This window comes from Papaver somniferum, chromosome 8, assembly GCF_003573695.1.
Source record: "Papaver somniferum cultivar HN1 chromosome 8, ASM357369v1, whole genome shotgun sequence".
NCBI classification, from domain to species: Eukaryota; Viridiplantae; Streptophyta; class Magnoliopsida; order Ranunculales; family Papaveraceae; genus Papaver; species Papaver somniferum.
Genome location: NC_039365.1, coordinates 7,629,034 through 7,644,956, shown reverse-complemented (window position 1 = coordinate 7,644,956; position 15,923 = coordinate 7,629,034). Strand labels below are relative to the sequence as shown.

The 15,923-nt window shown below is 36.9% G+C and overlaps 2 protein-coding genes and 1 long non-coding RNA gene across 3 annotated transcripts; all 3 read right to left on the bottom strand.

The window, feature by feature from the left end:
• Positions 1 to 230: 230 nt before the first annotated feature.
• Positions 231 to 662, bottom strand: LOC113305006 (putative receptor-like protein 8). Its single transcript, XM_026554122.1, has one exon. The coding sequence runs from the start codon at positions 660 to 662 to the stop codon at positions 231 to 233; it is 432 nt and encodes a 143-aa protein (XP_026409907.1).
• A 7,693-nt stretch (positions 663 to 8,355) lies between these two features.
• LOC113301863 lies at positions 8,356 to 11,848 on the bottom strand. Its single transcript, XR_003336509.1, has 3 exons — positions 11,773 to 11,848; positions 9,724 to 11,012; positions 8,356 to 8,625 (listed from the first exon to the last, which is right to left on the bottom strand). It is a non-coding gene; the product is annotated as an uncharacterized LOC113301863 (long non-coding RNA).
• A 2,799-nt stretch (positions 11,849 to 14,647) lies between these two features.
• Positions 14,648 to 15,160, bottom strand: LOC113305005 (F-box protein CPR1-like). The gene has a single exon (XM_026554121.1). The coding sequence runs from the start codon at positions 15,158 to 15,160 to the stop codon at positions 14,648 to 14,650; it is 513 nt and encodes a 170-aa protein (XP_026409906.1).
• Positions 15,161 to 15,923: the final 763 nt, after the last annotated feature.

Sequence of the window (15,923 nt, the reverse complement as noted above, 5' to 3'; positions counted from 1 at the left end):
TTTGAAATTTGAACATGAAGTATTAGGATCCTGAACCAGATATCATGTACCCATAGACACCCTGATTTGAACCCTTTAACCAGTTCAACACAAACACAAGTTCAAAGAACTAGAAGTCCATTGAAATTTATTGCAATCCTGGACATGAGAGTTCTCAAACACATCAATTAATTCATCCTTTTAAGTTACATTAATGTGAACGAGTGCCAGAATCTCAGGTAAATACATTTTTATCGATTTCTCATTATGCAACCTGTTACTTTGGCTGCAATAGTATCAACAACTCTCCAATACCCAAACCACCACTTCTCTTTCTTGAGAAGCAAAACAAAAAATAAACCTCCAAACCCAACTGCAAACCCCATAGCAACAATACCGTAAAACAATAGCATCTCCCTTGGATGTTCTTCATCTGTAATATCTGCTGAAGTATTACTACCCTCGCAACTCTTGTTTGTAGGAACCCCACACAACAAATCATTTCCAAAGAAGGCTGAACCATCCACACTCAATGTTTCAAAATGATGTCCTCTTGGGATCCTGCCACTCGAGTTATTGTAAGATAAATTCAAATGCCCAAGAGAGTCTAATGCTTTCAATGACTCCGGAATTGATCCGGATAATTTGTTGAAACTCAGATCCAATGACTCTAAACCAATCATGTCTCTGACTCTCGCTGGAATATTACCGGTGAAACGATTGTGGATAAATTAAGCATTGCAAGTCCTTTTAATACAACTATCTCTTCTGGAATACTTCCTTCAAAACTGTTGCACGATAAATCAATTCCTGAATGGTAGTCATTTAATTCCTCAAAGTGCATCAACATCCCTTTGACAGCCATGTCTAATTCAAAATTCCAGATTCCATAGCCGAGGGTGTCATTCGCTCTGCGTATTAGTATCTCCAAGTTGCTCATCTTTGCAGGTACTCGACCTGAGAGATTGTTTATCGATAGGTCTATGATTTGGAGATATTGCAAATCTAGAATCTCTTTCGGGACCGAACCGTTGAACTTGTTTGACCGTAAAGATAGGATCCTAAGGCCATGAAGCCAACCAATGGAAGTTGGTATAACACCTTCAAAATTATTGTTTCCCAAGTAGAGAACCTCCATGTTCTCAAGCTTGTCAAATGAATTAGGAAAAGTACCAGTAAAAATGTTGTCATTTAATTGAATAAAATGGAGATATATGGATTGCTGAAAAATGTCTGGAAAATTTCCTGTAAAGCCGTTCATCCCAAGGTTTAGAGAAAATAGACTAGTACAGTTCGTTAGACAAGATGGTATAGTTCCGGATAGGTGGTTGTTAGAAAGGTCGAGATATGCAAGTTGCGAGAACAAGTGTATGTTGTCTTCTGAGCAAATAGAACTGGAGTGAAACAACAGACTATCATTGTGAAAAAAAAGGTGTACATAATGGTACACGTGTATTGACAGGTTAGAAAAATTAAGTGTACATCAAGATGTATATAATGGTATACCTGTACCGACAGGTTTTTCTAATTCTCCAGGCCTACAGAAATAAAAACACATTCAAAAGGAAAATCCGTAAACGTAGAATCTTTCAAACAAAATAACATGGTTTCGTACATTGTAACAAAAATAAAATGCTACAACAATGGGCATGATTGAAAAAAAAAAAAACTACCGAGCAAGGTAAAAAGAATGGAAGTAATAAAATCATCAAAAGAATGGGACATGTAGCTCTGTTGTGATGACCAAGGATGAAACACTTTGTGCATATCATAGGCGTCATTTTCTACTCATAAGCATTCTTGATACGCTGAATTCTTCGTCTACCAGGTGGAGGATTAAGTATGGCAACAACGTTCCCATCACTAGGATCATAAACCTCTGTCTTCTCAAAATTGGGGATGGGGCATATGATCATTTGGTATGCCAAGTTTAACCATTAGGTGGTGAAATATGCTCAACAAATGAATAAATATCCTCCCTCGTAACATGATTGGAAGTACAAGCATGTGCACAAGAGGAAACCCGTTCACTAGCCACCTGTGAAACATACATGTTTTTTTGCAGAAGATATGCACAGTGAGACCTGGGAGAATAAACTTCATACACTGACTAACCCTCCAAGTACGACCAATATCGATGTTCTCTTTTAGTAAAGCCTCGTATATGAGAGTGAGCTTAGTGTTGAAAGTTTCTAGAGCTTCTACCCTTCTCTCAAAATTCTTCCTCGCAATCTTCAAACTGAAAATTAAAACACAAAGCATGAATCAAAAGGATCTAGAAAAAAGACAAATAAACATGTGTACAAAATTCAGACATATAGAAAATTCATGTGTACAACAATGTACACATAGTTGCAGAACTATGCTCATCTTTAAATCAACTATGTAAAAAAAAAAGAGCTTCACTAATAAAACAAAAAAACAAATGATCAAAGAAAAGTAAAAATCATACTCATCGTACCTCATCCACAAGAGCATAAGCAGGTACTTTTTTTCATCGGTAATCCAAATGTTAAATGACTCAGCAAGACTTGAAGAGTGAGCACCATAGCTACATACAAGATAAAATGTAGAAGCAAAATTCTCTTTTGGAATAGTCATGATATAATTGGCAACATACCCGCAGCCAAGAACATGCATACCCGTGAATTAAGCAGCTTCATAGTTGGCAGGTGTATAAGAGTAAACAACTATGTAAAATAAATCCATAACATATATCCTTGGAATTCGCTTCGTCTGATCCAATTGAGAGATTTTTCTTTAGGTAATAAAAGCAAAAGATGTAAGCTGAATCGAGAAATACTTTTGGAATGCCCTATACAAGGCCTTCTGCACTATCAATAAGAAAAATAATAAGACGATCATCCACTATTTCTTTAAAATTGTTCAACAACCACTCCCATTTTTTCTTTATTTTCAGCGCAAACAGGAGCAAAAGCGTATGAGTAAAAATCTTCCTTGCCATTGATACAGGTGGAAGTCATTAGAGCACCCCTGAATCTACCAGTAATGAAAGTAACATAGTTCTGCTTGCAAGCACCAAAACATATGAAAAGCTTCTGAAATCTTCTAGTTATATCACCAAACTCAAATTTCACATAGTTAAGAGAATTACTTTCCTGAATAGCTTTGGCATACCAAACTAAATCTGTGTACGACTTATCATCTTCCCCAAATTGTTGTTCAAATACGACTTCTTTCCCTTTATGAGCATGGTGGTACTTAATATTGGACCCATAAGTCTTCTTAATTAAAAAGTGAAATGATTTGATTGGGTTTTAAACTAGGATCTCCTTGTATATTATATAATATCAAATCCTTGACTAATTTGGTTGTCACCGACGAACTTTTTAACCTCAAACCAACTCCACAGCTGCAAAAAAAAAAAAAAAAAGTAATTTGCACCATAATGTACGGCTAAAAAAGCCTACATATATAAGGTAGACAACTTTGTACACCACTATGGACATACACATAAAAATCCAAAAATAAGTAATATGCAACACATAAATGAATCCTCACCTGTGAAGAATATTAGCATCTTTCAGAAGGAACCGATAAGTGTCTCCATTCACAGGCCCAACATGAATCCTCCATGAACAACCAATTTCTTTACACTTTGCAGTAGGACGAGTCTTATCATTTTTCAGAATCCTAATCTTGTAACCAGTAGCTAGCTTGTACTTATCCACAATAATTCTAACTGCTTCAACACCACTCATAAATTCTCTAATATCTTGTCAATAATAAACAACCATTCATCAGAAACACGAGGCTTTCCCTTGTCTACATCATGATCTACCACCATTGTAAGCTTGGGACTTTCAATTACACAAGAATTTGCAGTACTAAAACCAGAACTAGTACTGCCACTAGATTTAAAACTAGAACTAGTCTTTGAATCACGTCAACATTCAAATAAAAATCTTCATTAATTGTTAATAAAAATCGTAAGAGAAACTAGACCTTGCAGTATATCACCAAGTACAAAAACTCTATGATCATTGTCTATATAGTCTCAGGAGACAAAGACCTCCACTTCTTGCAGGAAAAACGCTTCAGCTCATCTATGATACTCGGCGTACTTACACAAAAAAGCGCCGAATGCTCATTGTGATTCAAAATAGCATAAAAAAAAACCTTTTCGGGCATGGTTGATACCCTGCAGATTACAAAAAACATATATGAAAACTGAAAAATATCCAGTGTACAAAAGAATACACATGCTATAAAAAGAACTAAGTTACTCTGTCAATTAATCACCATGAACAAAATTTCGAGAGTTATACAAACACACAAAGAGTTATACAAACATACATGGATATTGATAGATGTTTAAAAACACCTCTCTAAGTATCGATTGTTTATGCTTTCTTAGCTAGTTTTCTTGCGAAATTGTGTTATTAGCTTTGTTTTATATTTTACGGGAATTTTGGAGCTTATTCCCGAAAAGAACAAGAAATCGTCCAATTTTTCAAAAGAGAGTCGGAATTATCATTGCATAACCCATTGCATAACCCACTACTGGCAGTTGTGTGGGAGAGTGATATCGGGAACCTCAACAAGGATAAGGGGCAACCAAACCACAGTTCGCTAAGGGCTGACCTTCCCATTCTCGTTCAAAATCAGAACTAGGTCGACCACATCTTTTCTTCCTCTTCTCTTCAGGTTACGGGCAAGTTCTCCACTATGCTGTGCCGCTGTAAGCCATGGTTCTTGTGGTTGTTCGCCAAAGGCTAGTTAGGTTCTAGTTGAGAAGAACGGGGACTTGGAAAGTCGAGTTTGCTGGCAGAATTTCCAACCAAGGAAACAAGGAAAGATCGAGTTGCTGCCATGGGATTCGAAGATAGATGGTGGTTGATTGATGAGAAACTAGAATCAGTTTTGGTTTAGGAAAGATGGGTTGGTCTCAGATTCGAAAATGCAATTAAGAACTTAAGCTCAAGGCTGAGATTACAGGGACTGCCATTACCTGCGGTGGATCAATGTCTATGAATTGAGAAGCATTTTGTGTTTATGAATGATGAGGAATGTATGGGTTGTTCTCGGATTTGAATCCACATGTGCAGGGAAGGAGATTGAAAGAGCTTAAAAATTAACAACAGCTGCCATATGTGCATCACCAGCGAACTGCACGAGAAATGTTTGTAAAAAGGTTTGAACGACCTGTGATTGGAGATGACGATGAACTGAGTCGAGATGATGGCAGTGAGACAATAGAGAACGAACGAGTGTCGTTGTTGCCATTTCCAGTGAAGATGGTGATGGGATTTGTCCTCGAGTTGGAGAACTGAGATTGATAGTGGTATCGGTGATTAATGGCACCTGATGGACCTGTACTGGTTGTGTGTTGCCAGTGAAGATGGAGATGGGATGGACCGGATGGTAGCTCGAAATGGTGGAAGCTGGAGAAGACATGGAAGGAGCTGTAGGTACTGCCATTGGCAATGACGTGAATAAGAAGGAGATGGCTTGAACTGTGGTTTGCTGGCAAAGATGGGTTGACGCTGTAGAATGATGGCTGGGTTCAGTTTGTAGAGCTCGTGGTGATGATTCAGTGAGAAGCGAGATTGAAGCATGACAGAGAATGATGGCAGCAATGAAGCTTCTGTTGTTGGATCGAATGCAGTTATGGCAATGGAGTTGGTGGCTTTGAGTCTATTATCATTGGCAGGGAGAAGCTTATGTTCGAGCTTGGACTTGAGAAGATATGACTGAGCTCAGCTAAATCACATATACAGGGAGGAAGTGAAAAAGAAGAATAAAGGTGCACTGTCAGTTCCAGCGGACTGACAAGCCAGGCGGATGCAATTGGGTTGGATTGTTGCAGGCCCATTGGACTGTTTTATCACGAGCAGAACATGGCCGTGAGTTCTTTTTGGATATTTGGCCAGAGTTTGGCAAACTATTTCGACCCGGGTGTGATGCACGGACACAATTCTTAAGGAGGTGCACTTTCCTATTTTTGCTAGGTTTCCTAGTTTCTTCAAGAAGAGCTTACAAAACTCTATATATAGGGAAGCTTAGATACAATTTGAGATATCTTATACTCATCGTTTTTCTCCCCCTAAGGGGGAAGAACTATTTCTTTTCTATATTCTTTTTATTGTTAAGGATGAATTCAAAGTTTTAATTGTGAAGCTCAATTATTTACAAGTTTATTTCTAGTTTTAAAGTTAATCATTGTGGATTGTTTTTACTATATCAAAGGTTTATGATTGATTCTTAGATTGGTTTGGGTGGCCAACTAGATTAGTCTATTAATCATTCTAATGCTAGTAGAGAGTTGAGTCTATCTGTAATTGTCGCTCACCTCCTACATAAGTAGAAATCGCAATACCTTGCGAAGGGATTCTGTGGAGCAATTGCGAGTAAAGACAACACCAGTAAGTGGATCGAGCGTACCGAGTTTAACTGCTGGGATCAAACCTAAATTCATAAATCTTAATGCGTTCGGGGAATTACATCTTGTAAGCGAACCTCAAGGTGGTTCTTTTGAATAGAACCCGGTAGTTGAGCGCTTCCGTATCCCGTGATACAAGGAGTTTTGGGGATAGCTAAGTGTACCTGGTATTCTACAGTTGGTGACAATTGATTCTAACAAGAGATAAACGGGTACAATGTTGAGTTAACAATTAGTAACGGCGAAGGATTTCTTCATCCTCTTTATCTTATTATCCTTTTTATCCTTCTTTTACATTTTCCCTGATTTAGATAACACATCAATTGCATTACTCTTCGTGGGAACGATCTTTACTACCACTATATTATTATTTAATTAGTGGGAAATATCTTATTGTTTTGTTGAGTAAACGACGCTCATCAGATATATGCAAACATCAAAAAAATCTAAATCACGTATAAAAACAGATCTAAAAATCACCAACATAAGGAAATTTAAATCAAAAGAAAATCCGAATCAACTAACAAAGAGAATTAAAATAAAAAAGATTTTAATAAGATTTTAATACATGAGAGAAATAATAACATTTGAAGTTTCAAATCACATTTTCATATTTGAATAAACTAAAACGTATACAGTGCACAATAAAGTACACATTCTATATAATCAAAAAAATAAATAGAAACCAAATACTCGATCAATTAATCGCGGATCAAATATTCAGATTTTTATTAGAATACGTAGACAAATAAATCAAAAGTCTACAATCAAATATTGGTTTGATTTCATATCGTGCATCAAAAAATCAACAAAGTAATCAAAAGCGTTTCACGAGAATCAAAACCTAAGAAATAAAAAAATTAAATCAAGATCACAAATCAATTAGATGTAACAGATCAGAAAAACTCAAAATCAGCAAGAAATATACGACTAACCAAAAGAGAACACGCAATTAAAGATAGAAAAATAACTTGAGATTGAAAATTCTTGCAGAAACGATTTAATCCTCCAAAATCTCAGTCAATCTGTTTAATCGCCTCCAAAATTTCTATCTGTCTCGCTCTCTGTCCCTATCTCTTTTGAATACAAATCTCACATCCAAAATAAACTCAATTCGAAAACCTATGTTTATATATGGAATCGGTGGTGGAAGTTCAATTATGGTATATTGAAAATACGGATATCGAGGAATCATTTAGAACTTAGACCGACTCGTCGAAAATTTGGACATAACTGTAGAACCGGAAATTATTTGGACTACAGAGGCTTTGGAGGGGGTGGACTAGAGCATCCAAAGCTAAACATTTCCTTGCATGGAAGTGGAATAATGCGTTGTGTTTACAAAACAATTTTGGGTTATTATTATTCTTGGGTTATTGTTTAGTGACACAACATGGGCCTCTAGGCCCAGTCATCAGAATCAGTGCTCAAATTTTACCGATCAGTGATCACCCAACCGTAAAAAGTCACTGCGCACTGCCAGCGTTAGTGCTTCAGATACTGCACACAAGAGAGTATAAGGCCACCCTTTCCGCATTCCCTGGCGGTGGATCAGGTTGAAGACTGAGTTGAATGGAATTACGAGGTGTCATCTGAGCTGAAGCGGTATTAAAATGATGAGTATCATCAGTATTAATACCACTTGGAATTTTAGCAGCTTGGTGTGACCGGAAACCTAACACAAATGTTTTTACAGGCAGCATTGGGTGTCTGGTATGCAGGAGATTGAAACCCATGTTCGACAAATATTTATTTTTGGGTATCCTAATCGTTTTATCATCTCTATAATCAAAAACAGATTTCTCCCCAGTTGTATGGTATGGAGTTCAGAGATATAGATAGAGTCCTCACTCTTGAAAACTAGCATGTAAGCGTAGATTTTTATATCTCATTTATTAATGGTGCCGAAGCCTAAATTGCTCTATTCTCATACACTTACTGCGAAAACATAGGATGTAAGCAGGGAACCGAAAAGCTGTTTCAGACTCGAAACAAGCAAAGAAGCTTACAGGAAACATATACCACTAACAAGTTGAAATAAGATTATATTGAAAATCTAGTTAAATAAAATGCTGCAGAAAGATATTCTGAGTTTTTCTTTTTGCCACTTTATTTTACTGACAAGTTCTTCGTTTGCACAGCCTTGTTCCTGGACCATCGTTAAACCACTGCCTCTTACACGCAGTTTAAATTTCAGGTGTTCATCTCCTGTCTTCACCGCATTATGTGAATACATTCCGTTGCTGCAATGATTTTTGGAAGTTGTGAGATTTTAGAAACTTTTTAAGATAACATCATGTTTGTCTGAAAAGAATTAATCAAAATAATAAAGATTAATTATAAGAAACAAGAAAAAAAAAATACGAAAGGAAGAAATATCGACTGAAAGCGAATCAGTCCAGATTGAAAGAAAAACCAGACAGTATGCAACCTTCAATCAGCAAGTGATGCCAAGATCATTAGAAAGTCAAGGCTTTAGTTTTAAGAATTGACATTGATATACTAAGATTATATTTCAATCTTAAGTTCAAAGTGAACTGAAATAAACTAATGAGAAGACAATATTTAATCAGACATAACTATATGAAAGAACTAAGAAGTTTCTCTGCAAAATTCACTATAATACAATAACACTCCTTGGGAAACATTTCCTGACTAAGGAAATGCTAGTTCAGTTGAACATGTTCTTCTACCTCATGCTAGTTTCATTGAAACTGTTCTACTATAAACCTCTATATTAACAATTTTTCTTTACATTTACCAATACATGTTTTTCTAACTCAACCCATTTTGGCCTACTGCGGGGAATTGGGACTTCAAGTAATAATATACGGTTCCTATTCAACAAAGTCGGACACCAGCAACAGCCAGAGTGTATGGCTAACCACCTGCGCTAGTTATTCCTCCTGAAGCTACCAACAACTGATTACAAAATCAAGGGATGAATAAGACCCTAGCGACTAGAGAATAGCAGGCCCAGAGGACTCTAAGCTTGTATTATACATGAAGTAAACTATATTTCGTCCACTGTCTCTGTAAACACTGATGATATCTGATGTATTCTGTATGTGTCATCAATTCTAATACTAAGTTTACTTTAGTCACATTTAAGGAGTGGCTCTCTTATAGTAAAAGATACAGCTAAATTTTAAATTAAAACAATTCCATAACTAACCAACAAGCTACTGGAAGACAAATTATACACTGACATTGCAAGATGGAAAACAAAATGCAAAATTATAATAAAACTACCAAACACTTTCAACTTAGATAAAGTAGCTGCAAACCGATCGAAATGATTTAAAAAAATAAAAAAAAATACATAAGACATGTCATTTTACCTCAATATTTATCGCCTAGCTGGACTTCCCCATATTTGAATTTCCATTTTTTTTCGCCACATAAGTACCAGACAGATTAGAGCCGGACTAGGATTTCCACATAACTCCCTATATTCTCCGGTAAACCCTCTTCATTCCTTCTCATAGCAGTATCAGGGAAGTACACCTTTGGTCATCAGTAAAGGTGAAATGTTTAGCCCTAGATTCTCTTACTCAATAATCTTGCATCACCCACACATCAAAAGAGGAACAAATTAAGATAGATTTCCCAGGTACCCTTACAAAGATCTGCATCAGAACCTTTTCTGGAAAGCTAAACCCAGCTGTTTGCTTCATCTTGTAGGGAGAATCAGGCTTGCAGCATCATTTCCACCAACACCAAACCTTATGTGCTCCATTGCTAAAAGTTTAGCGAGGAAGGAAGTACCAAACCAAGTGTTAGAGACTGAGAAAGCAGACAAAGGGTTTACACAAGACGAGTTCACTAGCATTATGTGGGACCAATCTGGAAGTCATATACCAGATATATCCGTAAACAGCTTTTCTATATAAACAATTTTGAAACAAAAGACATGTGCCATTCCGTGATGGACTTGTTAGTTTCAGTTATAAGGGCACATGTAACTACAATGATGCTATAAGAATCACATTAGCTGATGTGTTACTTGGACAATATCATATTTTGGTGTATTAATTGCACAAAGAGCACGTCCTCCTAACGCAAGAAAGTTCTGCATCTAACTCATGCTCTTTTGGAGTATTGCACAAATAGCACGTCCTCCTAATGCAAGAAAGTTCTGCATAATACTTTGTCGCAAGTAGTCAGAATATGTAGACCACATACAACTGCTCTACTGGAAACTGCAGACGGTTAACATCGTTCTATTTCGAAGTATTGTAGACAGTACCACACAGGCTTAAAGTGGACATAAAAGGGATGTATGGAGTGCTTAGACTTCAATTTATGACAATGCCTCCCTCTTGTTCAACAGTGTTGGACACCACAATAGGCAGCATGCAGTTATTACTCGCCCACTGTATCCCCCTACGGCTACCAAAAATTGATAGTGAAACCAAGAGATGTGAATGGAAGGAGGAAGAGTGAAGATGCCTTTCTAGTTTCTCCATTTACTTTGATCGCATAAGATCAATTGTTCGAGAATGTCACCATTTTCGAAAGACCATGTTGGCTTGAAAGATTAATCTCTGGTCATTCTTAGCTGGGCAGTGGTAAATGCTTGAGCCGAAGATTCTCTTACTCCGCATCACCCATACATCCGTTCACATACCTATGACATAAAAGACAACAGAAAGGCAGTTTTCCAACTTCAGTATACATGTTCCAATCTTGTAGAGGTAGCGTAATTTCTTCAGGAAAGGGAACATCCATGAGTCTCTGGCTGTTAATATCGAAACGAACTATAACTTGAGAGAAGGTTCCAGAGTGGCGGTTGTAGCGCTTGACCAGTGAAGAACACCATTGATAAGCACCCTGTGAAAACCTTTGTGCAACTGACCAGAAAATATGTAATCATCAAATTGAATAGTTTTCCGATACTTGGATCCTAACGTATAAACTTGGGTTCTCACTAATTTGTAATCATCAATATTGCTATCTAGCCGAAACCATATCTAACACAGTAGTTTGATTCATCCCGAAATTCAAATAGTGACACTTTGATATTCCTATATTCACCAGTTGATGGGTATACAATATTTCTCATCAAAACCCATTCCAACACTAGAAATACCTATAAAGATTAAACCATTACAAGAACCCAGTGTTACAATGACTTCAATTTTCCTATTTTCAAATGGGTAATCCATTAAATCAACTTTCAATTTTGATGAAGATGAAATTGATTCGTAATCTACGGAATGAATGATGGGGTTCATACCTTTATCATATTGAGTCTAGGGTTATTATTCTTATTTCGAATTGTAAGGTTAAAGTGATTCTTGATAAAAACTAGGTTCAGAAATTATACTACACCAAACACATCTACATGATAGGATTGAGTTAACTGGTAATCTGAGAAAAATATCTACCTGAATCTCCTCCGGAAGACTCCACATTGAAGCCATTTCTTCAAATTTCACTTCATCATCAGGAAAGAGACTTGAGAGACTGTTAAAAGGGGCAAATGAACAAGGCATTGGCTGTTCTTTCGGTTTTATAATCCTACAAAATATTGTCCTACATCGGTCAAAATCTAAACTTGTGCTTGGTATATAGCCTGAATAGTTGGAGTCTTTGGCGTCGACCCACTCGTACAGGCTCTGTAGTTTGGTGTTCGAAGTGGGTTAGCTGTGGCTTAGCTTTCCCGCCCAGTTCCCTGTCTACGTACATGTGGACACCTTTTTTTTTCTTTTTTTTCGGGCTGCCTAAGAATTAAGCTAGAGACATGCTAGTTTCACATATATAGGCATACGCAGCTTTAGAGATGCTTGAACATGTGCTTCTACTCCATGCTGTTTTTGCAATACTACAGACAAGATATTCATCTAGCTCATGCTAGCCTAGTTCCCATTACACTATCACCAACCCACAGGAAGATAAAAGAAGGGGGTTAGCAGTATCAACAAAATTATGAGAATAATTAAGATTGTGAAATTCTGAGGACAACTCATCAAAGAGCACAAGCCTCCTCAAGCCCAAGGGATATGTGTTCAGTGATCCGTATATATCTCTGGGTTTTGTGGTTGAGCCTGCACAAACAGTAGATTGATGCAGCTCTTGAGAGACTATCATAAGTTGAAATTACTACCGTTTTGATGAATAAAAATTTATACATAATATCATGATATCGCAGGCGATATAGACTAGTTTCTTGTACAGTTAAGAACCTGACGGAGAGACGAGTTTAATTTCACATGAGATTGAAACCCATATCAAGAAACCCACGTGAAGGGGAGGGAGTGGTCCTGTTAAACGAGGCAATTGCATTGAACACAACACCAGGGCCCGATGAACATACTTTTCCTATGGAGCCTGGAGAAAGAACGAACTCGCGAAAATTGCACTTGTGCTACGTGGGAGGTGAAGCCACATTCTTCATGATCTCGTGTTCTTCTTAATAAGCTCTCCGAGTTTCAGATAGTCCTCAACAACATTATTAGGATAAGAAGATATGTCATCCTATTGCCGGTAGGATTAAAACCATGCGTAGTCTATAAACTGGTCAAACTGGAGAACAAGGCTGGGAATGTGATTGTCCCACAACACTCCATGCCAGAGCAGCCTTGCATCATAGATGAGAACTTCATGCGGTGATGACTCCGTTGACAGGACGCATGATAATGGTTGGCGATCAGAGACAATGGCATTTTCAATACCCAAGAAGATCCAAACAGAATAATAAAGATTCTGAAACTGTTTCTCATATTGCAGTTTATTTCCCAAAGATTATGATATAGTGAAACACTAATTCTATTGTGGATTGCTGAAGATTTCCTTCATCCATCTATAGGAGGAATTAAAACTCACTTGAAGATGTTGGTAATGATTATCTCCTTAGTTTGTTGTCTAGCTCTTTCTTTCAAAATATAAACAAGCATAACTTTGGTGACATTACATCATTTAAAATGCATGATTTTGCGCCAAGTGTAATTGGCATTATTGAAGACACGATTTTGAACGCAAGTAAAATGGAAAATGATGTGTCGTCTACAGTTAATTATGGAAGGAGAAGTAACAAAAAGATTCTCTAAGGTCTTAAACGATGCAAGAAAACTGAGGACAATTTTCATCCAAGATGAAGGCATGCTTTGTCCAATTCCTCTTAGTAACAATTGTTTACGTGTAATACACCTGCTGCTTGGTTCTAATAGTCGGATAAATCCATGTTTCGGATTTAACTTTATACACTTGAGGTACCTTCATCTATGTTTCGGATTTAACTTTATACACTTGGGGTACCTTCATCTCATTGGTTTTCAATTTGAAGATGTTCATGCTGCATCCATTAGTAAACTCAACAATCTGCAAACTCTCAGCCTTCATTCATGCAAATATGTTCAAAAAATCCTCGACAGAGTTGGTTTGTAGACTTTAAATCTTTCAGTTCTTATGTCAGAGAATTGCCTAGTACTGCTTCTCCATTAAAAAAGACAACGACCAACATTGAAATATTGAAGAGTCTTACCATTGCAATTTTAAAGTTTCTTTAAGCTAGCTAGAGATCATTCTTGGTGATATTAAAAACTGCTGCCTTTTTATATTTTTGTTTAAAGAAAAAACAACCGCAGCATATTTTCATGGAAGAACTTATAAAGATGTTATATGAATTCTTATATATACCATATTTAAGATATGTCTCAGGATGTTACTAAAAATTTTAACAAAGACAAAACTATTTTCATGTGTTTGATAGCAGTGATGACGGATTTTGGTTGCTACAGTTAGTAGCAGTAGAGGATGAAGATATGCTAGTATGTGAGACCACAATCAACATTATTTCACAGCTTTGCAGTGAAATATTTATTAACAAATAGGAATTGGTTCGACATCAACACAAATCTAGCGTAAATCAAAAAAGTTTATGAGCGGATATCATGCATATCAACTTGGCAATTATTGGAGTTGCACCAATCGCCAGTGGAAAGAACTAAGCCCCGTGCCTGGTGCCCACCTTAGAAGATCTTTTTCTAGTTTGTATGAATTTTCCGGAATTCAGTGAAACTAGGCTTCCAACAAAAGGCGTTACATGAAAACGTTTCGGCATGCAGGGTATATCCAAAGGCATAAGGCTTCCCCTTTTTGGGTCATATGAAACTAAAACATCCCACCAGTACCTTTACCTATCAAAGAACCTTGCAATAGTATCTCGCAATTCTTATTTAGATATTGCACGGGCCATAATAAATCAAGTTTTGTTATATCTTTCTTAAGACTGAAAACTTTTGTCCAAGAATCTGTAACTCCTTAATCTTTCATCACCCAAAGATCGATATTGTTCTTACGAAATGTAGCATTAACTAATAGGTGAAGGTCCTTTCCAAGAACATGCACTTCCATATCATCAAACGAGTACGATTCATCATCTAAACAACAACTGGGTATTTGGATTTCTTTGATTCTCTCTTCAACTATATCAAACGAAACTATAACTTTGGATATTCCTATCCAATGCATAATTCCATTCAAAGGCCTCAAAGGAGCATCATTATGACATTGATTATAAGGTATGTGTCCAATGCTATTCCATGAATTTGAACCTAACCTATGAACAAAAGCTTCCGAAGAATCGGAACTAACATCCTCATCATCATCATCATCATAAAGTTCAGCTACTATTAAGACCAACTTGTAGTCATCAATTTTCCAATCGTAACAAACCCCATATCCAGTAAAACCTTTATAGGCTTTGTTACGAATCGATGTTGGTATCGATATTTTCTTGTATTCTCTGGTCGACGGATTCAACAAACAGATCATATCGAGGGTGTCGTCCTCATTAGGGTTAATAGTGGATAAGGCGATCAGGCCATCGCATGAATCTAAGTAGTTGAAAATCACGTACGAACATAATACATGGGAGATCAGTTTGAACAGCCATATGGTATGGTGAGGATGCTACATCAAAATCGATTGTATAATAATCATGCTTATCCGAGTAATAAAAATCATTATATGAATCAAGTAGTAGACTAAACTTGTTGTTTTGAATTGCATGATAAATTTAGGGTTTTTGAACAATTCAAACCAGGCTTTGCATACACCCCTGAACTGGCAGATCAATTTGACCGGCAACATCGAAAGTATATCTGTGATAATATCTCCAGGAAGGCTTGCCATTACTGCTTTTCTTTTTCTCATTTCCTTGTTAATGCACGATGGTCGCCCTAGGTAAGGTTTTCAGTTCTTTATATATCACCAGATTGACGCAAAATCCCAAACTAAATTAGGTAAGTCCTGGTGTCGTTGACAGTCAACAAAAAGTATATTGGTAAATTACCAAATGAGATGAGAATTCTAACAAGATGAGAATAACGTGAAGCAATTCTACAAAGTAAAATTTAACATATCCTTTTCTAGTCTTAATAATTTGTTTCCTAGCTTAGCTTCGCCTCCTCTCCCACTCAGTAATCCGCAGCTGCGAATTCAGTAGTTGTCTTTGAATCTACTCCCAGAGCTTTTAATGACACGAGACTGTTGACATGAGGAATTCCCAAGAAGTTGCTAACACCATAAGTTTCCC